This window comes from Notamacropus eugenii, chromosome 1, assembly GCF_028372415.1.
Source record: "Notamacropus eugenii isolate mMacEug1 chromosome 1, mMacEug1.pri_v2, whole genome shotgun sequence".
NCBI classification, from domain to species: domain Eukaryota; kingdom Metazoa; phylum Chordata; class Mammalia; order Diprotodontia; family Macropodidae; genus Notamacropus; species Notamacropus eugenii.
In genome coordinates this window covers 365,552,376-365,571,819 of record NC_092872.1, presented here as the reverse complement: position 1 = coordinate 365,571,819, position 19,444 = coordinate 365,552,376, and the positions used below count along the sequence as shown (strand labels likewise).

Below are 19,444 nucleotides of genomic sequence, written 5' to 3'. Positions count from 1 at the left end.
TGCCTCATTTGGGCAGTGCATGCCAAGCTATTTGGAAAGGTGGCCCTTTTGGCCCCACTATCGGTCCTGGTTGTTTTCTTGCACTGTTGTTGAATTGTTTCAGTTGTGTCTGACTCTCCATGACCCCATCTGGGGTTTTCTCTGCAAAGATATTTGAGTATTTTGTCATTTCCTTCTCCAGGTCATTTTACAGATGAAGAAAATGAGATAAACAGAGTTAAGTGACTTGCTCAGGGTCACACACAGAAAGGAACTGTCTGAGGCCAAATCTGAAATCAAGATGAGTCTTCCTGACTCCAGGCCTGGCACTCCATCCAGCTACCCCTTCTCAGTCACTACCCCTGCTCTAATCTCATCTTTTCTCAGACACGGACCACCCTCATTCTTTATCCATTTAGACCAAACAAAGCCCCATGACCTACTTCGAATGTTCCCCTATTTCTACGTTAACTCTCCCTCTCTCCTCCCACTTCAATGAGCTTCTGTTCTCCTTCAGATGTATACTAAAATCCATTTCCCAGGTTCCCTTCCCTGGACAATTTCCTCCTCCAACTGGACACCTGCCCTTAGGACTTGACTCCCTTCCCTACCTCTTTTTTCTCTAGCTCTGTCCTCCCCTTGTTTGGTGCCCTTTCCTGCTGCTCAGGTTTCTTCCTCCTCTTTCTTTGGGGTTTCTCTACAGCACAGTTGAGCTAAACTCTGTCTGGACCTGTCCCTGCCCTGCCCTGTCCCTGGCCCCAGTCCCAGAGTGCTGCTGCTGCTGGAGTCCTAGTAGAGCTGCCCCCAACCCCAACAATCTAACTTCATTACAGACTCGCTGTACCTACCAACCCCCCCCACCAAATGTCCTAACTTCTTTGTACATGCCTCACTGCTCACTAGAACAACAGGTGTGTCCCTGAAACTCATAGTTCTCACAGAAACAGCAGGTGTGTGGGAACCCAGCCACTGTCTCTATCCAGCCATGAACCCCAAACCCATTCCCACAGAAACAGGTGTGCTCTTGTAGGCGATCACAATCACATCGTCCATCTAGCCCAAGATAGGACCACAATACCTAATTATCTATCTTGACTAGACAGGACCACCACAGCTAGCCAATTGGAAGGCAGCATGGCCAGAATGCTTAGACTACCCGACCACAGATGGGACCCCTTCTCCATTACCTAATCCCATTAACTCCTCCTTTTTAATATAATATTTCTATGTTCTATGTAAATTTCTGTTATGTAATTGCATCTTTACTCTATAAAAATCCATCTTGCTTTCTCTGAAGTTACTGGTTCCTCTTGGAATTTAGCCTGCTTCCGGAGAAGCGTCAATCTCAATAAATGCCTACACTTGGATTAGAGGTGGTCTGACTCTTAATTCTTTTAGAAGGTTCCACCACAACACATCATGAAACTTCAACAGTCATCTCCCTGTCTCCTCTCCTGATCTTTTCCCCCTCGGAACCCCCACTTTTGCTCATTGCTTCCCCCTAAAACAAGGTGGGCTCAATTCTGATTCTCCTAGTGCCCTGTTCTTTCTCCTCCCCTGGATTTCTTTATGCCCCATCACTCCCTGCTTCTCCCTGAATGTCTTTGTCCCAGACTGCTTCCTCCCCTCTGTCTGACTCCATGCTCTAGGCTGACAGCTGTTCTCTTCAGATTTCTCCTGCCCTTGGCAGAGGCCTTCAGTGCTCCTACTACCTCTCTGGCATCGCCTACAGCTCCCCATCTCCCTCCTTATCAGCTGGGGTCAGGGGAATGAGAATTTACACCTCAACAACCCGACTCTCTCGACTTTTTCCCTTTCTTACCATTTCTGCTCCCTTTGTCTCTGACCCTGATTCCTCACCAGTCTCTAGCTCTTTAGGTGTCCCTGGGCTCATTTCCCTTTGATCTCTCCTCTGTCCATGTCCCAGAATGGACTCTTCCTGGACATTGAGGCTCTGCCTTCCTTGGTCCTGTGGCCTGATTTGGAATTCCCCTCCCCCAGTTGGGCCTCCCAGGGGTTTTGATCTTTGTCCTCAGAATTCCAGCTGCAGCCATCTGAGAGCTGTGCTGCCTCAGCATTGCCCCTGCCAGGCTCACCCTCTGCCCTCCCTCTACATTGTCTCCCCACTGGGGGAGGGGATGGGTGCAGGGAGGCCTAAGTCAAAGAACTGCCTCTGGCATTAGTTTGGTTCTGTTCCCAGTGGGGCCCAGAGGTCTAAGTGTACGCTCCAGGACATCAGCGCCCGCTGTGGTGCCCAGCCTGTACGTTTCAGGGTCTTACTTCTCTTCGTTCTTGAATACTTCCCCCAATGTCTAACTTGAATCCCTCCTGCTGCATCTCTAGGTCTCAGGAGATGGGGAGAACAAATGGATGACCTCTTACATGTGTCCCAACCACCTTCAAGGACATGTACTCCACACTGCCCTCCTCCCTGGATTCTGTTTTTACTGTATATCAAGGAACTCAACCACACATGGCCCCCAGATGACCATCCATTATCTTTTTGGGGAAGAGCGGACTCCAGCCCTACCTCTTCCTAATTCTCCTGCTGCCTTTCCAATCTTATCATGTTTGATTGGGGAATACAGCTGGTTCCCCATTTCTTTCCTCAAGGCTACAATGTTGAGGAGGCAGTGCTGACCTCTTACTGCCCAGATCCAGTACAGGTCAATCTCTGCTTTTCTCCCCAAGCCCACCCCCACTCTACTTCTGTTTGGGCTGGGAAACAAAGAAACAACAGGGTGCAGAATTTTAGTTTATTGGATCATCCCACGGCCAAGGGTTCAAGCTTTCCCTTTCCTCACTTTCCCCAATGCACGGCACACACACAAACACAACACACACACATACATGCTCCCCAACCCACTCCACTTTTGGAAGACCTAGGACAGAATTTTTTAAATCCTCCTGGCCTGGGCTCAGTTCAGTATAATCACTGCTGGAGGAGGAAGAAAGACAGGAGCTAAAGGTAAGGCTAGGGCAGGAAAGGAGTGAAGGGAGAGACCCCCCAATCCAGGTCCTGTTCCCATCAGCAGCTTCTTCTGTGGAGGAGGGTCCCCTGGGAATACCTTCTCTCTGTTCTCTCCTTTCTGGTGAGGCCCAAACAGGAATGGGCTTGCAGAGGGATGGGAGGGGAAGTCAGAAGCAGCCTTGGGGAGTGCCTCCCACTATCCCCTTCCCAACCTCACAATTCTCCTAAGGCAAATAGGAGCTGGAGCCTGGGGTAGCTGCAGGATGAAGCGTGGAGACACAAGAGCAGGGCTCATGCCAACTGCAATAAGAATTCTCAGTGCCTCGGGTGCATTAACCCTATGCCTGGCCCCACCCCTGGGAAGGGAGTAGGGATGGAGGGAAGGGGAGTAGGGAACATTGGGGACACTTGCACAGAGATACAAAGACATTGGTCAAGACCAAGAGACCCAGAGGTAAAGACACAGACCCAAGGAGCAACATGGGAATTCATGTAAACACACAGTACAAGTGCCTTCCTCTTCTTCCTAGGCCAGGAGATGAGACTAAATAGCTGGGACATACTTACTTTGCCCTGCTTCATGTCTGGTTTTCCTGAGGAATGCTCCCCACTTCAAACCTCACACTCTCATACACACACACACACACACACACACACACACACACACACACACACACACACACAAACGCACGCACGATGGCTCACATACACTCACACTGTCTCACACGCTCACTCACAGAGCAGTCTCCGGTCCTCCCTCCCACCCCCTCCCAACCCCTGCCCAAATCAGTCTCTGCTATTTTGCTTCTTCAGATGTCCCAAGGGACTCCTCCCCACCCCCCACCCTCACCCTAGGAACTAGAAGAATAGAAGCTGGAGGAGGGGGAAAGTAGAGAGGGGAAGGGAGAGGAAAAGAGGGATTATTCAAGGAAATAGCCTCTGGGAGGACAGCAGAGGGAAGTGTGGATTCAGGTAGGCCCTGGTCTCCCCCTGCCCCCACTCCACTCCAAATCCTGGCTACAGTTACTTGGGGCTTTCAACGGGATCTCACGCCTCCTAGTCACCCCTTTCAGTCTGGAGGTAATACGGTCCCAGTGGGAGAAGTTTTCTAGGGGCCTACACCTGATGGGTGGGGGGCTTAGCCCATATATCAGCCAGAGGCTATGGGGCAGCCAAGGTCTAATAAAAAAGGGATGGGTGAAGAGGGGCAGAATATATGAGGTAAGGCTGGAAGAACCCTCTGGCCCTTAGCCCTTCCCCCATAGCATGCCATGGCATCCAGCAAGGCACTAAGTGGGCTAGAGTGGGGGAGGTCATTCAAGAAGGAAGGCTGAAGGACAAAGACAAAGGAGAGATGCTCTAATGAATCCCCTGATGTGGCGCTATCCTCAGGATCCTTCTTTTATTTCAGGGGCGTGTACATGCACACGCACACATGCACACGTGCACACACACACACGTGTGCACACGCACATACACACACACTCACACACACACATCAAGCCTCCAACCAAAAGGGTCCCAAACACTGCTATTCCACGGGGGCATTTCTTCCATGGACATAAGAGCATCCTCCAACCTCCATCCCCAACCTTGGCCCCTGTGTTCCCAAACCACTGGTAGGTCGAAAGCAAGAAAATGCCTGGCTCCAGTAAGCTTCCTCTAAACAGCTCCCAGACCTGTGATCCCTTGGATCTACCCACCCAACCCTGGCCAGATGACTCACTGGGAGACCCCTGACACAGCAGCTCCCATCTTGGTCCTCAGCCTTGGTCAGTGAGAGAAAGGGGTAGGGGCAGGGGCTGCTCCCATGGAGGGTATGCCTGAGGATTGGGATCCCCAGGAGTGACCCTTGCCCTGGGGACCCCTCAATCTAGGAAGCAGCAGCAGTTCTGTACACGGTTCCCCCCATCAGGGTCTCTGCGCAGAGGTGGGGGGGGGAAGGTTCACATCAGGCTGACTCTCCCCCACTTGTGGGCTTCTTCTTAGGGCGGGTCTTCAGTGTCTTGGGGATTGGCTGCAGGGGAGGGGATGGGGTTTAGTACTCAGGAGGGAGGATCCCCTTTCCCTTTCCCCTGGCTCCATGCAGGGACCTCAACTGAAGTCAGAAAGCCCAATGGGGTGGGGCAAAGGTCCCTGGGCCTCACCTCGGCTTTTGGCACTTTTTTGATTGATTTGACTCGCTTGGCGGTCTTGTCCCCCATGTCATCCTCAGAGGCTTCTGTACGTGTGTCTGACTGGCTCCCACTTGAGGACCGAAGGTTCAGGCCAGGGTCATCCCCTAGGGAAAGGCAGAGTAAGGCTAGAAGCAAGGGGAAGGATGTGGAGACAGGCCACTGGGAGCTAAGGAAACGAAGGCGCTGTTCTGGGTGCCCACACTACAGACATGACACTCATCTACTCCAGCCCTCTCTGCCTTTCCTCTGGCTTGGGGGTCCTGCTGCGTCCTGGGTGCTATTCCCCTTGGTCCAACCTTGCCAGGTACCTAAGTCTTCAATGGGATCCAGGAGGCCACCAGCTGAGGGTCGGAGGCGGCCATCAGGGCCGTGCAGGGGCAAACCTTCATCATCTCGGATCAGCGTCAGGTCTTGCATGCTGAAGCTTCTCAGCTTCTCTGACAACACTCCCTGGCCCTGGGCAGGTGACACACACAGACTCAAGGAGGGAAAGCCTCCCCCTCCCCCTGACCAGTGTGGACAACAGAAAAGACAAGCTCACAGAGAAGGGGCACAGACTTCCCTCAGAGAGTCAAGAGGAGAGGAGAACAAGAGCTGAGCAGATGGTGATTATGAGACATGGTGGAGAAAGGGGACGATGGGGCCAATGTCCTTCTGAAGTCACATCTGGAGAGGGAAGGTGGCGGAAGCCCCAAGAGCCCACATCCTGACCCTGATCCCTCTGTTACCTTGGTAGCTGCAGTGACTGCAGCGTTGGCTGCCAGGTTCAAGCCCCTTTTGCCCACCCTCATCATGGTCTCATAGCTCTTGTCCCGGGCCTGTGTGATGTATTCATCAATTTCCTGCAGCAGGGGAGGAGGATGGAGTGAGGAGTCAAGCCCCCTCTGATGAAAGGTCCCATCCCAAGTTATGGAGCCCTTCCCTCCAAGCCCCACCCAAGTGGTAGTGTCAGGAGTCCTGGAGGAGAGAGCCTGGGCACTGCCTGCCCACCCTGCAGGTCTCAGTTCCCTGAGACTGCAATGGCACCCGGAGATGACAAGCCTCAGACTGACCCTGAGCCCCTTCCTTCCCCCTCCCATCTTGGACAATGATTTGGGGGAAAAGGTCCATGAGGCTGAAAGGGGAAGGGCAGGTTATCAGGGGCCAAACCTTTTCCTTGTTGGAGAGTGTAGGATGTACAAATTTTCGATAGAGCACACTGGAACCCTTGGTATATGGGGACAGCAACCAGATCACAAAGGCAATCTTCAGCTCAAAGTAGAAAGGGAACCTGGGAAAGGGCCAAGAAATGCATTAAGATGTTGGGGAAGGAAGGAGACCTGCATGGAGGGTCAGTGGCCTGAACCATTGAGGAATGCTGGGGCTTGATGCAAGCAGCAAGGAGGCATGGTGAATGGAAGGCTGGACTCAGGAACACTTGAGTTCAAATCCTGACTCAGGTGCTTACCAACTGGGTGAGCCTGGGCAACCTTTCCCAATCCTAGTTTCTTCATTTGTAAAATAGAGATGAGAATAACACCCGCCTTTCAGGGTTTTGTAAGACTCAAAATTACCTAAAGCGTTTTGCAAATCTTAAAATCTTTTATAAATGCTAGCTATTATTTTTAACAATTAAGGCTGCCCAAACGTCCAAGTACAACAGGTTGCCTTAGGTCTTCTTCCTCCCTGGAATCTCTAAGCCCTCCACCTCTCAGGCCTTTCCTAGGCGATCACCCCTACATTCTCCTCCCTTCCCTGCCTTGACTCCTTGGTGAACCAGTGCAACTTTATACTGTCCTCATCTCTCCAGGCTCTTTCCCCTTTAATTCCACTGCTTATTTTACACCACCAAGATTACTTGGCACCATCCACTGCCTTCACTTCTATTGATGTGCTGCTGAATTAAGCTAGAAAAAATCATGAAAAACTGCTGATGGGGTCCACTACAAATCTATGTTACATAAACTCACTTCTCAAGCCTCCGAGGGCTCCCTTCCCCCATCCTCTCTCCTGAGAACCTCATCATATTTCACTGAAAAAGTGAAGGCCATTGGATCAGAGTTCCCTCTTGTCCCTATTTCCTCATCTCAATGGTCTTGTGCCATTATCTCCTCCTTCATCCTCATCTCACAACCCTTCTACATGCACGAGTGATCCCTGCCTTTGTCTCCACCAGCAGACTGATCTCCGTGCCATCCCCTCTTTCTTATTAGTTGTCAGTCTCTCCCTGCCTCATTCCCTGCTCAAACCCTGACTTGATCTCCTTTCTCACTAGCTTCCATCTTCGATTCCTCCTCTTTCTCATGGCTAAACTTCTGGAGAAAGTGCAACTGCAACTGATGCTTCCATTTCTTTTCTTAACTCTCTTCATTCTGGCTTCTGACCTCATCATTCAACTTAAACTTCTTCAGTGATTCTGAACCCGTGGGTCATCATTCAGACCCCATTCCCTACCAGCCAATTTCTTATTCCCATCCCCCTCACCCCCCTACTCCAAAGTTCCAACCAAACCTCCCCTTCCACTATGCTCTCTGGAATACCTGTTCCATTGGCAACAACCTTCCCTTCATCCTAAATCTTTACCTCTCCCAGTCCTTCCATCTTTTAGCTGTTACTAGAATCTGGCTTCCCCCTGATGACACAGCCTTCCCAGCCACTGGGAAGTACTGGCTGTGATTTCATTCATTTTTCTCAGCTCACTGGCCATGGCAGGGGAGATGGACTACTCCTTGCTCCCCGTTGCCACTTCCAGGTTTTCTCCCTATCCCTATCATCCAGTAGTTACTTCTCCTCCTTTGAAGTTTCTGCTATTCATCTCTATCACCTGACCAAAATCCTAGTAACTAGTCTCTAGGATACTCTCTTTCCTTTCTCAATGAATTCTGTACATGGCTCACAATCTTTCCCTTCTTACCAATTCCTGCCCTCATACTACGAGACTCCAACTTATACGTTGACTCTCTCAAACACCCTAACTGCTCAGTTCCTTAACCTACCACTCACTTCCCCTACTACTCCTCCAATCCACCTCAGCCATGCACAAAGATGGTCATACCCTTGATCTTACTAACATCCATAAATGCACCACCCTCCATAATCTATTGGCTTTACACTTCTCCCTCTGCCTTCCCTTACAAAACCCTACACTTCATTCACACTCTAGCCTCCAATCCCTTGAACTTTCCTGTTTTCTCTGAAGTCATCTCCCCTGGACTAGCCACTCTTTGATCCCTTAGTGAACAAATTCAGCTCTCCACTGTCCTCTTCCCTTGGTTTCCAAGCATTCTTATCATTTTGAAAATTGTGCCCTGCCAAGCCTCAGCCTTGCATCACTCTCAACATCCACCACCTTCCCCTCTAAATATGCTGCTGAACTAAGGTGGAGAAAATCATGTAACTGTTCTGATTGAGTCTATTACAAATTTATATTACACAACCTCAAATGGTCCTTACTATCACCAGGCAATCTTATAGTAACTTCCTCACCAACTCACTATTCCACTCTCCACAATGGCGCTTCCAAACTTTTTATCCCTCCTCAAATCTCCTGTGATTCCCCTTCCTCATCCTCTCAGCTGAGAAATTTGCCTCACATTTTACAGAAAAAATTGAGGCTATTTGACATGTGTCATCGCTCTCTCCTCTTCCTCATCTCCTGATGACTTCTATCACCCCCTATCTTTTCCTTCACCCCTGCCTCACATTAGGAAAGGGGTCTCACTCCTTATCAAGGCTAATCCCTCTACCTCTGAGGTTCCCAAACTTATTTGGCCTACTGCCCCCTTTTTAAAAATTACTCAGTGCCCCACTGAAAATCTACTTTCTTTAACCAATTATCTTTTTTTTTGAAATTTGAATCATGTAAATTTTAAGTGATGTATCTTATATTTAATAGTTTACTGTAAATTTGTGGGATTTTCCTGCATTGAAATTTTAAAGATGCAATATTGTATCATGTAACTGTATAGTATTGTACTGTAAACAAGTAATTACATGAACATATTCCTACCGATGCCTGCTGAACTTCCAACCATGTGTGACATGTTTGCTTGCCCACACTTGCTTGTTAAGACCTGTTGACAGACTCGATCAATGATTGGTGATAACTTGCATTTTGTATATTTATTTGGAAAAGAACGTAATCACTACGACTTTAACTCTATTACACAATAGATGAGATAAGTGAGAACAGTTTTTCAAAATTATCTTCTCTTTTTTCCTTATTCTTCCACCATCCTCTTATTTTTTTATTCAACACCTCCCAATTGTACCTAAGGCTACTACCACCCCCCTGGATAGTTCCAGCACCCCCCAGAGGGTGGATATCACCTACTTTGGGAACCTCTGCACCTGGTCAATTGATCTTATTTCATTCTGTCTCCTCCAACAGATTGCCCCTTCTTGTCATCCCCACTCATTTCCAATTTCTTCCTCTCAAATGGCTCATTTCCTACTGCCTATAAATATGCCCATGTATCCCTCCAACCTGAAAAAACCCTCACTTGAACCTTCCATCCCTGCCAATTATTTTCCTATATCTCTTCTGCCCTTTGTAGCAAACTCCTCTTAAAAGGCACAATAGGTGCCTTCACTTTCCCTTCTCTCACTCTCTTCCTAACCCCTTACAATCTGGCTTCTGGTCTTACTGTCCCACTGAAACTACTCTCTCCAAACTTACTACAGATGTCTTAATGGCCAAATACAATGGACTTTTCTCAATCCTCATTCTCCTTGACCTCTCTGCAGCCTTTGACAATGTTAATCATCCTTTCCCCCTTGGTTTTCTCTTCTAAGTTTTTGGGATATCATATTTTCCTGGTTCTCCTGCTACCATTTCACCATTCCTTCTTAGTGTCCTTTGTTGAATCCTCCTCCTCACCCTATGGGCAGCTAGGTGGCAAAATGGATAGAGCCCTGGGCCTGGAGTCAGGAAGACTCATCTTCTTGAGTTCATATCTGGCCTCAAAAACTTACTAGCTGTATGGCTCTGGACCAGTCATACTTAATACTGTTTGCTTAAGTTTCCTCATCTGTAAAATGAGCTGGATAAGGAAATGACAAATTACTCCAGTATCTTTGCCAAGAAAACCCCAAATGAAGAGTCAACTGAAATGCCTGAACAACAACATCCTCACCCTCTGTACGTAGCCCAAAGAGGTCTGTTCTGGGCCCTCTTCTCTTCTCTCTATACTATTTCACCTGGTGATCTTATCAGAACCCATCGATTTAATTACCATCTCTACACTAAGGATTCTCAAATCTACCTGTCCTGTCCTAACCCCTCTGCTGACCTCCAATCTAACATCTCCAGCTGCCTTTCAAATATCTTAAAATAGACGTCCAGTAGACATCTTAAACTTAACATGTCCAAAACTGATCTCATCATCTTTCCTCCTAAACCAAGAGTGGTGAACCTATGGCTTTGAGGTCACATGTGGCCCGTTAGATCCTCAACTGAATCTGAACTTCATAAAACAAATCCCCTTAATAAAAGGATTTGTTCAATAAAACTTGGACTCAGCCAAAGGGCCACACTTGAGGACCTAGAGGGCCACATGTGGCCTCAAGGCCACAGGTTCCACAATCCTGTTCTGAACCCTTCCCACTGAGGGCAATACCATCCCCTCAGTCCCTCAGGCTTAGAACCTAGCAGTTATCCTTGATTCCTCACCATCACCTTTTCTGCCCCTCCACCCCCACCCTCTTTCCCCAATCCAATCTGTTGACAAGGCCTATTACCTTTATAACATCTTTCTAATACATCTCCTCTCCTCCATACACTCTAGGACCAGACCTCATCATCTCCTGCCTGGATTACAGCAGTAGGCAGCTTATGAGTCTGCCTGTCTCAAGGTTCTCCCCACTCTAATCCATCCTCCATTCAAATCACCTGATTTTCCTAAAGCACAGATCCAACTATGTCATTCCCCTAAGTTCCAACTAAAATTCTATTTTCTAAAGGAAGCCTTTCTCAACCCCCTTTCATCCTAGTGCCTTCCTTCTTTAATTATTTCCTATTTATCCTGTATATAGGTAGTTAGTACATATTTGTTTGCTTGTTTCCAACATGGTGAGCTCCTTGAGGGCAGGGACTATCTTTTGCCTCTTTTTGTATCCCCAAAATGTAGCACACAATATGTACTTAATAAATGCTTACTGACTGAGCTCATCACTCAACTCAAACTTCTTTCCAAGGTTATCAGTGATCTCATAATCACACATCCGGTGGCCTTTTCTCAATCCTCATCCTTCTTGGCCTCCATGCAGGCTCTGACACTATCATTTACCCTCTTCTCTTCTCTAGTTTCCACGAGCCTGCTCTCTCCTAGTCCTCTGCTATCTGTTTGACTGCTCCTGTCTCAGTCTCTCTTGCTGGATAGTCAATGTCCACTAATCATGGGTGTCCGTCAAGGCTCTGTCCTGGGCCCTCTTCTATTCTCCCTTGATACCATTTTCCTTGGTGATCTCATCAGTCATCCAGGCTCACAACCCAGGGGTTATCCTCAACTCCTTACTCTCTTCCCATAGTCAGTGAGTTGGCAAGAATTGTTGATTTTTCCTTTGTGATATCTCCGGTACATGCTCCCTTCTCTCCTTTGATATTGCCACCATTCTGTTATAAGCCCTCATTACCTCACATGTTGATGACTGGAATACCTTACTGGTTGGCCTCCCTGACTTAACTGTAGTCACTCCAGGCCACCCTCCACTGGCTGTCAAATATATCAGATACACACACACACACACACACACACACACACACACACACACACACACACACACACACACACACACACACACACACACACACACACACCTTGCACCCTGGCCACTAACCCCTCGCCTCCCAATTCAATAAACTCTACTGGTTCTACATTACTTCCAGGATCAAATATAAAATCCTCTGACTTTTAAAGCTCTTTATAACCCTGCCTCTTCCTACATTTCCAGTTTCTTAAAACGTACTGCATGTACTCTGCAATCCAGTGACACAGTGACACTGACCTTCTGTCCTTGCAGACCCTTCAGCTCCTCTCCCTGTGAATTTTCACTGAGTGCCCCTACACCTGCAATCCTCTCCATCATCATTTCATCTCCTGGCTTCCCTGGGTTTCTTCAAGTCTTACTTTCTAAAGTCCCACCTTCTGCAAGAAGCCTTTCCCAGTCCTCCTTAATCCTAACACTTCCCCCTAGGACCGCCTTTAATTTATCCAATATATCTTGGCTGCACATGGTTGTTTGCACCTTGTCTCTCCCATTAGACTGTGACCTTCTTGAGAGTAGAGTCAATATTTGTCTCTCTTTGTATCCCCAGTGGCCACATGGTGCCTAAAATATAGTAGGGGATTATTTAATGCTTGGGGGGGCAGGTAGTGAGCTTTCCCATCATTGGAGGTTTCTCATGATGGCCACACAGATATCATAAGGTAGATCAAAGAGGAGATTCTTGGCCAGCTATGGCTTGGAATCTTTGAATTCTGAGGTCCTTGCCAATTCTGAGATTCTGTGCTTTATACCATCACACACCCAGACCTAGAGAAGGTCCATCCAGTCCAATTTCCTTGTTTTACAGATGGGAAAACTGAGACCAGGGGCATTAAGTGACTTGCCAAAGTAGTGAATTTACAAGTAGTAAATTGTCAGAGGAAGGCTTTGACTCCAGATCATCTTACTCCAGGTTCAATGCTCTTTTCTAAAGGCTGTTAGATGTCCCAGTGAATAAGAGACAGCTAAGTGGCCCAGTGGATAGTCTTATGGCCTGGAGTCAAGAAGATCTGAGTTCAAATCCAGCCTTAGGCGTTTAGTAACTGTATGACCCTTGGGCAAGTCAAGGAGCCTCTGTCTGCCTCAGTTTCCTCATCTGTAAAATGAGAATATTAATCACACCTGCCTCTGTTATGAAGATTAAATGAGATATTTGTCAAGCACTTAGCACAGTGCCTGGCACATGCTCGCTTCTTTCCTTCCTTTCCATTGCAACATGCTGCCTCTGAGTCATTTATCTTTTCTGAACCTCAGTATCTTTACCTAATGGGGGTAATAATTCTTGTCCTGCCTAATCTCTCAGGACAGTTATAATGACCTAATAAAGGATCTAAAAGGGTTTTAAAAAGCATAAAATGCTAATGCAAACATGAGAGGCATTAATATTTCTATAATAAGAAGAGGGAGATGAGAGCCTGTACTGGGCACAGGGTACAAGAGCTCCAGAAAAACTTCCTGACTAGACTCTGGAGTCTCCATCATCTGCTTAACCCAGGGGAGTTTGGTTAGTTGGGTGGGACTCTTTATATAAGGGACCTTGAAGAATAATGAGAAGGGGGCTGGGAACATGTGGGCTGGGGACAGTGCTTACCAGGATAGCACAATGTCAGTGAGGGTCTCAGCAGTGGTGAAGAAGGCAAATACGATCCAATACATCATCCACTTCACCTGTGGGCACAGCAGGAGGTGTGAGTGGGAGGAGTCATGTAAATCACACATCCCCTCCATCAGTTCCCCAGCTGACCCTGGTGGGGGTCACCTCACCCCGCTCCCATCTCAGAAGGCAGGAAGCCCCAGACACTCACATATTCCTTCACATTTTTTGTCTTGACAGCCTTATAGGACGAGTAGGCTGGGTACAGCGTGCCAAAGATCAGCCTAGGGGAGAGGCAGAGACAATCATTGTGGCTCATAACCCTCACCACTACAATCCTCCCCTTCTGCATTGCTTCTGGCTATGAGTCTGCAGGAGCAGAAAGGGCTTGGGAGATTTTATTTGAGAGATCTTCCAGGGCAGGGTGGGATTCTCAGTCTAGGACCAATGAGATTGGTTTTTTTTAATTTTGATAACTCTATTTCAACATCATCAGTTTTCTTTGCAATTCTAATATTCTCTGCATTTAAAAATAGCATTCTGAAAAGGGTTTCACAGGCCTTCCCAGACTGCCAAAGCGGGACAGGACATAAACAAGGTTAAGAGCTCCTGTTTGAGGGGAAAGTCACCAACATTTCTTTGGGTAGGTAGAAGGAGGGAGGAGGCCAGGAGGTGCTCCAAGAGCCAGCTTGAGGTCCTTCAGAACAGGGCCAGAGCCACTGCCCACCTTTCTTATCCACACTCCCAATCCAGGAGCCAGAGAATCTGTTCAGCCTTGCCTGCTAGACAGATCCCATTCAGTAACTGAGTACCCCTTAGCCCAGCTCCCAGCCCAAACTGCTCACTGTGGCCAAAGGGCACAAAGGGCCCTTTTCTGTTCCATAAGTCCAGCACATCCATCTCCAATCCCCTGGGAGGGATGTGCTAAAGCCAGCTTGAATTGACTCACACAGCAGATTGGTGAATTTTCAGGGAGTATAAATCAGGGCTTGATTTATTGCCTTGTTGATTTTTTAGACTTATAAAGGGATGAAGAAAACATCAGTAATGAAGATTAAATCTGAAAGGGTGTCTTACAAACATTTTTAAGGGTTTTTGGTTTTGTCTTATTTTGTTTTTGGAGAGCCAAGTGTTAAACATTTATTGGTACACCCCTGCCCTTCCCAGAGAACTGTCTGGGAGGAGAAGGTTAAGTCTTAAGAAGCCAGCTCTTCAAGAGAACTGAACATCAATGCCTTCCTGCAGTTAAAGGGCCTGAGATGATCACGAGGTATGACTGGAGGGTAGGAGGCCTGGTAAGGAGGGGAATGATCTGGTACTGGGGCCTGCTTGTTTCCTACAGAGTACACCAATTACTGCAGTTCCTCCCCACCTCCAATTGTTAGTCCTTCCCCTCCCCATGGCTTTGCCTTTAATTTGTATGTTTTATTCATTTCTCTATGTACCAAGAGGCAATGTGTCACACAGGGGAGAGAAGTGGCCTTGGAGCCAAGAAGACCTAGGTTCAATGTAATGTAATAATGGCTCTGTGACTCTGGACAAGTAACTTAACCTTTCAATTCCTAGGCCACTCTTTAAAAATCTAAGTTGTAGCAAAGGTGCCAACCTGCACTGGTGGAGAGAATTTCCTCTCCTATGTATCACTGAAATCTCAGGCCTAGTCGCTGTCTCTTATCTATCTCTGCACATTATTTCCCTTCAATATAATGAAGTTCCTTGAAGACAAGCTCTTTCATTTTTGTCTGTGATCCCCAGTATTTGGCACACAAAAGGTGCTTAATGAAAGGTAACCACAATGGCATACTACTGGTGATGTCTAGGGGACCAAAGAGCCAGGGGTGGGGTACTGTTGTAGGCTCATGAGGACGTGGGAGAGAAGAGAATTGTAAGAGTGTGTAAGCTGGAGTGAGGGAAGGCAGGGGATCAGATGGGTAGATTGGGGATGTGTGTGAAGACCCTGAGACACTGGGAACCACAGGGAGGAGGGAATGGAGCAGGAAGAAAAAGAGCATCTCAATCACACAGCTCCACTGTGTGGGTCCTGGAGGAGAGCCCCTGAACTGTTCTGGAAAGCAGAGCAGTCTAGCTTTTCCCGATCTGAGGTGACCCATCTTCCCTGGAGGTGGGGGTAGGGAGAAGGATGGCTCAGTCAGGTAAACTAGGAAAAGGTCAATGACTGTCCCAAGCAACAAAGCAGGGCTAGGGAGAGAAAGCATTAAAGACTACCCTGGACACTAATCTAAATGTTTATTTGACAAACATTTAAGTGCCTACTATGTGCCAGAAAGACCCGAGTTCAAATCCTACCTCTGTCACAGAATGACTATGTGATTCTGAACAAGTCATTACGCTCTACGCAACTCTAAATGGCAGAGACGGTGCCATTCTACATTTGGTAAAGGGAGCTTCCTTAAGCAGGAGCTACTTATACCCTTGAAATCATAGATCTAATCCCTAGCTCTAACCCCCTTGCCCAGTGTGTGCCAGTAACTATGCAGGGCTCTGGAGAAACAAAGATAAAAAAAAAAAAAGAAATCCACATTCTCAAGGAGTTTATACTGTATTGGGAGAAAAAGTATGTGCACAGATAGATAGATAGATACATACATACATATATATGTATATTAAGGGGGGAGAGGTGCAACTAGATGGTACAGTGGATAGAGCATGGACCTGGAGTCAGAAAGACTCAGGTTCCTAATTTCAAATCTGGCTTCAGACATTTACTAGCTGTGTGGCCCTGGGCAAGTCACTTAACCCTGTTTGCCTCAGTTTCCTCATCTGTAAAATGAGCTAAAGAAGGAGGAAATGGCAAATCACTCCAGTATCATTGTCATGAATACTCCAGATGAGGTCACAAGGAGTTGACAAGATTAAACAACAATAATGATGGGGAGGGGGGAGGGCGGCAGCGAAGCCATTAGCCAAAGGGGAGGTGAAATCTAGCAACTATTCTACTCTAGTGTTCTAGGGTCCTGCTTCTTCCTTTTTCTCTAGGCTATGAGTTAGGGGTAGGGAAGTTGGGGACACAGTGGCTGGGAAAGAAGAGGAAACACAATTTTTCTTTTCGACTTCTTACTAGCTCTGAGGACAACTGGGTAGCTGAGAGGATAGGTCCTGGTTATTAGGTTGAACTAAGGGCTTTAATTCTCAGTTTCTTCCTGTTCCTGACTAATGGATATCTAAGGGAGTCAGGATTTCTTGCCAGGGGACTTCAGACCTGGTCAATACGAGGAATTCCCTGGGGAAAGGGGAGGGCAGAGTTTTCTGCCTAGAGCTGAAGAAGAATGGCACGGGGGATGGGGTAGAGGTTAGAATTAAGGCAGTTTGGGAATTATCTCTGCTTTGGTATATCAAAGACAAAAAATTCTCTCCCCTACCCTAAATTCCTCTGCCTCACAACCATGATCTTTCCAGATCCCCATCATACCCTGGTTTCCAGAAGGCATGAGCCTTCCTTTTCCCCACATCTGAGGTAACCCATCTTCCCTGGGGAGTGGGGATAGGGAGAAGGATGGCTCAGCTAAGTAAACTGATGAAGTTTTGTCCAGAGTCCTGCCCCCTAAACAGCTGAATATAGATAAGGTAGAATTCAGGACCAAATTTCCCTAGAGGATCAGATGAAGCCTTAGGAGAACTTGGCCAGGCCTAGTTGTACTGAGGAGTCAACTAGCTATCCTAGGAACCTTGAGAGGACCAAGATGCATCAAAAGAAGCATTACATGTTGTGGAATCTATCCAGAAATAATGTCCTGCCCACCATTCTCCCTTTAAAATGCATGAAAAAGCTAAGCACTCAGGCACCATTTAGTTCTATTGAGGGCAGAGGTAGAATGATACAATGTCAAAGATTTGGAATAGGGAGTAACATCTGTATGATTGTGGGAGAATCATGTGATCTCCGGAGGCCTCAGTTTCTTCATCCGTAAGATGAAGGGTTTGGACTAGGTAGCCTCTGAGGTCCATTCAAGACCCAGAGTTCCTCAGGTCCCTTGGGTTCTCCCATTCTGTGATACTCTGCCCCGGCTGCCTCTGCAGGCTCGTTTCTGCTGACAGCTCCCACGCGGCCCTGGATGACGGCCCTCACCTGCCTGTTGGGGGATCTCAGTGGGGCAGCTCTCCCCGCCCTCGGTGCCTCCTCACACCCCAGGGGGCCCACAGCTGGTCCCGATGCTCCCAGCTCCCGGGGGTTGGTGCTCAGGGGTGATTTCCACCCATCTAATGGCACTCGACAGAGCGCACAGCCCGGAGAGACGGAGGCAGGCAGAGAAAGGCTGGCAGCCTGGCACTGGGGAGGGATGCTCGGAGGGAGGAGGTACGGAGGAGCCCCATCTGCCTCCATGTGCCCTCCATCCTGGGTGGGGAGCTGTGGGGGAGGGGGTCGGGGGGTTCATCCCTGTCAGGCCTCCTCCGCCAGGTGCGGGACCCCTAGACCTCGGGGGCGGGGGGATGAGGACCCCAAGAAGACAAGAGGCTTGGTCCTCGCCTCCTCCCAGACTCCAGGCCCCGCTAAATGCCCCCAGCCTTGGATGCCCTTTCCCATCTGCCCCAATTACCCCGCATTCTCACCCCCCACCCCAACCCCGCATCCCTTCTCCGCCTCCGCCCCGCCCCTACTCACACCACCAGGCGGGAGATGATCCAGGACACCATGGCGGGGCCGGGCCAGGTGCAGCGCCCTAGGAGCGCCGAGGTCCGCGGGCCGGGGGCCCCGGGCCGAAGGAAGGAGAAGCCCGAGAGGGCGAGCGGGGCAGCGGCGGCCGTTAAAGGGGAGGTTCCTGCAGCAACCGCGGGGCCTGCGGGCGGTGGCGGCTCTTAAAGGGGAGGCCGCTGCTGCGGGCCGCCCCTCCCCCGCCCCCTCCCGCACCTGCTCCGCCTGGTCCAGCCCAGTGCGGTCGAGCCGCCCTCTCCGAGGCCTTGTTGCGGGGGGCTCATCCTCTACCAGATTCTAGTCGCCCCCCACCCCGACCCTGCCTGGAACCCCTCTCATTTTCTGGCCTGGGCGAGCCGGACTCCCTTCCTTTGCCCGCCCCGGGCCATCCGCGGATTTCAGAATCCTTTCTGCATCCCTGCCCCCTCCGCTCCCCAACCGGACAGCTCCGGCCTAAATCCCCGCCCCCCCCTTAGAGGGGCCACAGTCACCCCGAAACCTCAAGGGGCCCGAGCGCCCGTCACCCCACCTCCCCAGGAGCCAAGCATCTATTCAGCACCTACTAGGCGTCGCGCACTGCCAGGGCGGTAACGTTCGTGCAGCTCCAGGTTACCCCGGCCTTGTCAGTGGGAAGGGCGTTGGAGCTGGGGTTCACGTTACAGCTCTGTGTGTAAGTCACCAAGCTTCTTCCATGACCCTAGGACCTCCTAGGAAAAGAGCTTCCACAGCCTCTGAGTTTGTGATCTTCATGAATAAGGGAAAGGAGAATCCAGGCACCGAGTTCTTAGAGAAGAAAAATCTTTGCAGAAAAGGCTGCGTACCATCACTATCTGTTGGTTTGGGTTTTTTTGGGTGGGGGTGGTGTACTTTTTTGGGTGTGTGGGTGTAATATCGACAATGCCAGGAACCAGGCACCAAAAGACTAAGAAAAGCATATTCTGGGACAAAGTAAACTGGTCTGGGTTAGGTACGAAAACATGGTGTGGAGACAGGTGTTGGGGGCTGCTGACCCACTGAAACACAAGGAAAATTATCAACCAGGAAGCCACAGGTCTGAGGCAGCGAGAAGGCCAGTGGAGGAACTGAACCGGGCAGGGAGCTTGGGCACTGCTCCCACAGGGCGGCAGTACCTGCTCCAGCAGCTGCCCTAATTACTGAGACATTTATAGCCAAAATGTAGGCTATCTCTCATGCTAACTTTTGCTGAAGCAGCAAAATTCCAATTTCCATTAGATTTCACATCTACACAAATGTTGGAACCACTGTTTTCCTTTCTGATCCTATTGGTGTAACATTTTCAAAGCTTTTTTTTTCTTCTCGGTCCTATT

General features: G+C 48.8%; 1 protein-coding gene across 3 annotated transcripts; it reads right to left on the bottom strand.

The window, feature by feature from the left end:
• On the bottom strand, positions 1–18,966 carry REEP2 (receptor accessory protein 2). Of its 3 annotated transcripts, none has more exons than XM_072630408.1 (9): positions 18,680–18,966; positions 18,087–18,261; positions 13,677–13,749; positions 13,463–13,539; positions 6,277–6,397; positions 5,856–5,969; positions 5,436–5,583; positions 5,098–5,231; positions 1–141 (listed from the first exon to the last, which is right to left on the bottom strand). In XM_072630408.1, exons 2-9 carry the CDS (start codon positions 18,116–18,118, stop codon positions 100–102), a joined length of 741 nt encoding a protein of 246 aa, XP_072486509.1. In that variant the 5' UTR covers positions 18,119–18,261; positions 18,680–18,966; the 3' UTR covers positions 1–99. The 3 variants fall into 3 exon arrangements, with proteins under 3 accessions (XP_072486509.1, XP_072486508.1, XP_072486510.1); XM_072630407.1 differs by lacking the exon at positions 1–141 and adding an exon at positions 3,759–4,967; XM_072630409.1 differs by lacking the exons at positions 1–141; positions 18,680–18,966 and adding an exon at positions 3,759–4,967 and having other exon boundaries at positions 18,087–18,264.
• Positions 18,967–19,444: the final 478 nt, after the last annotated feature.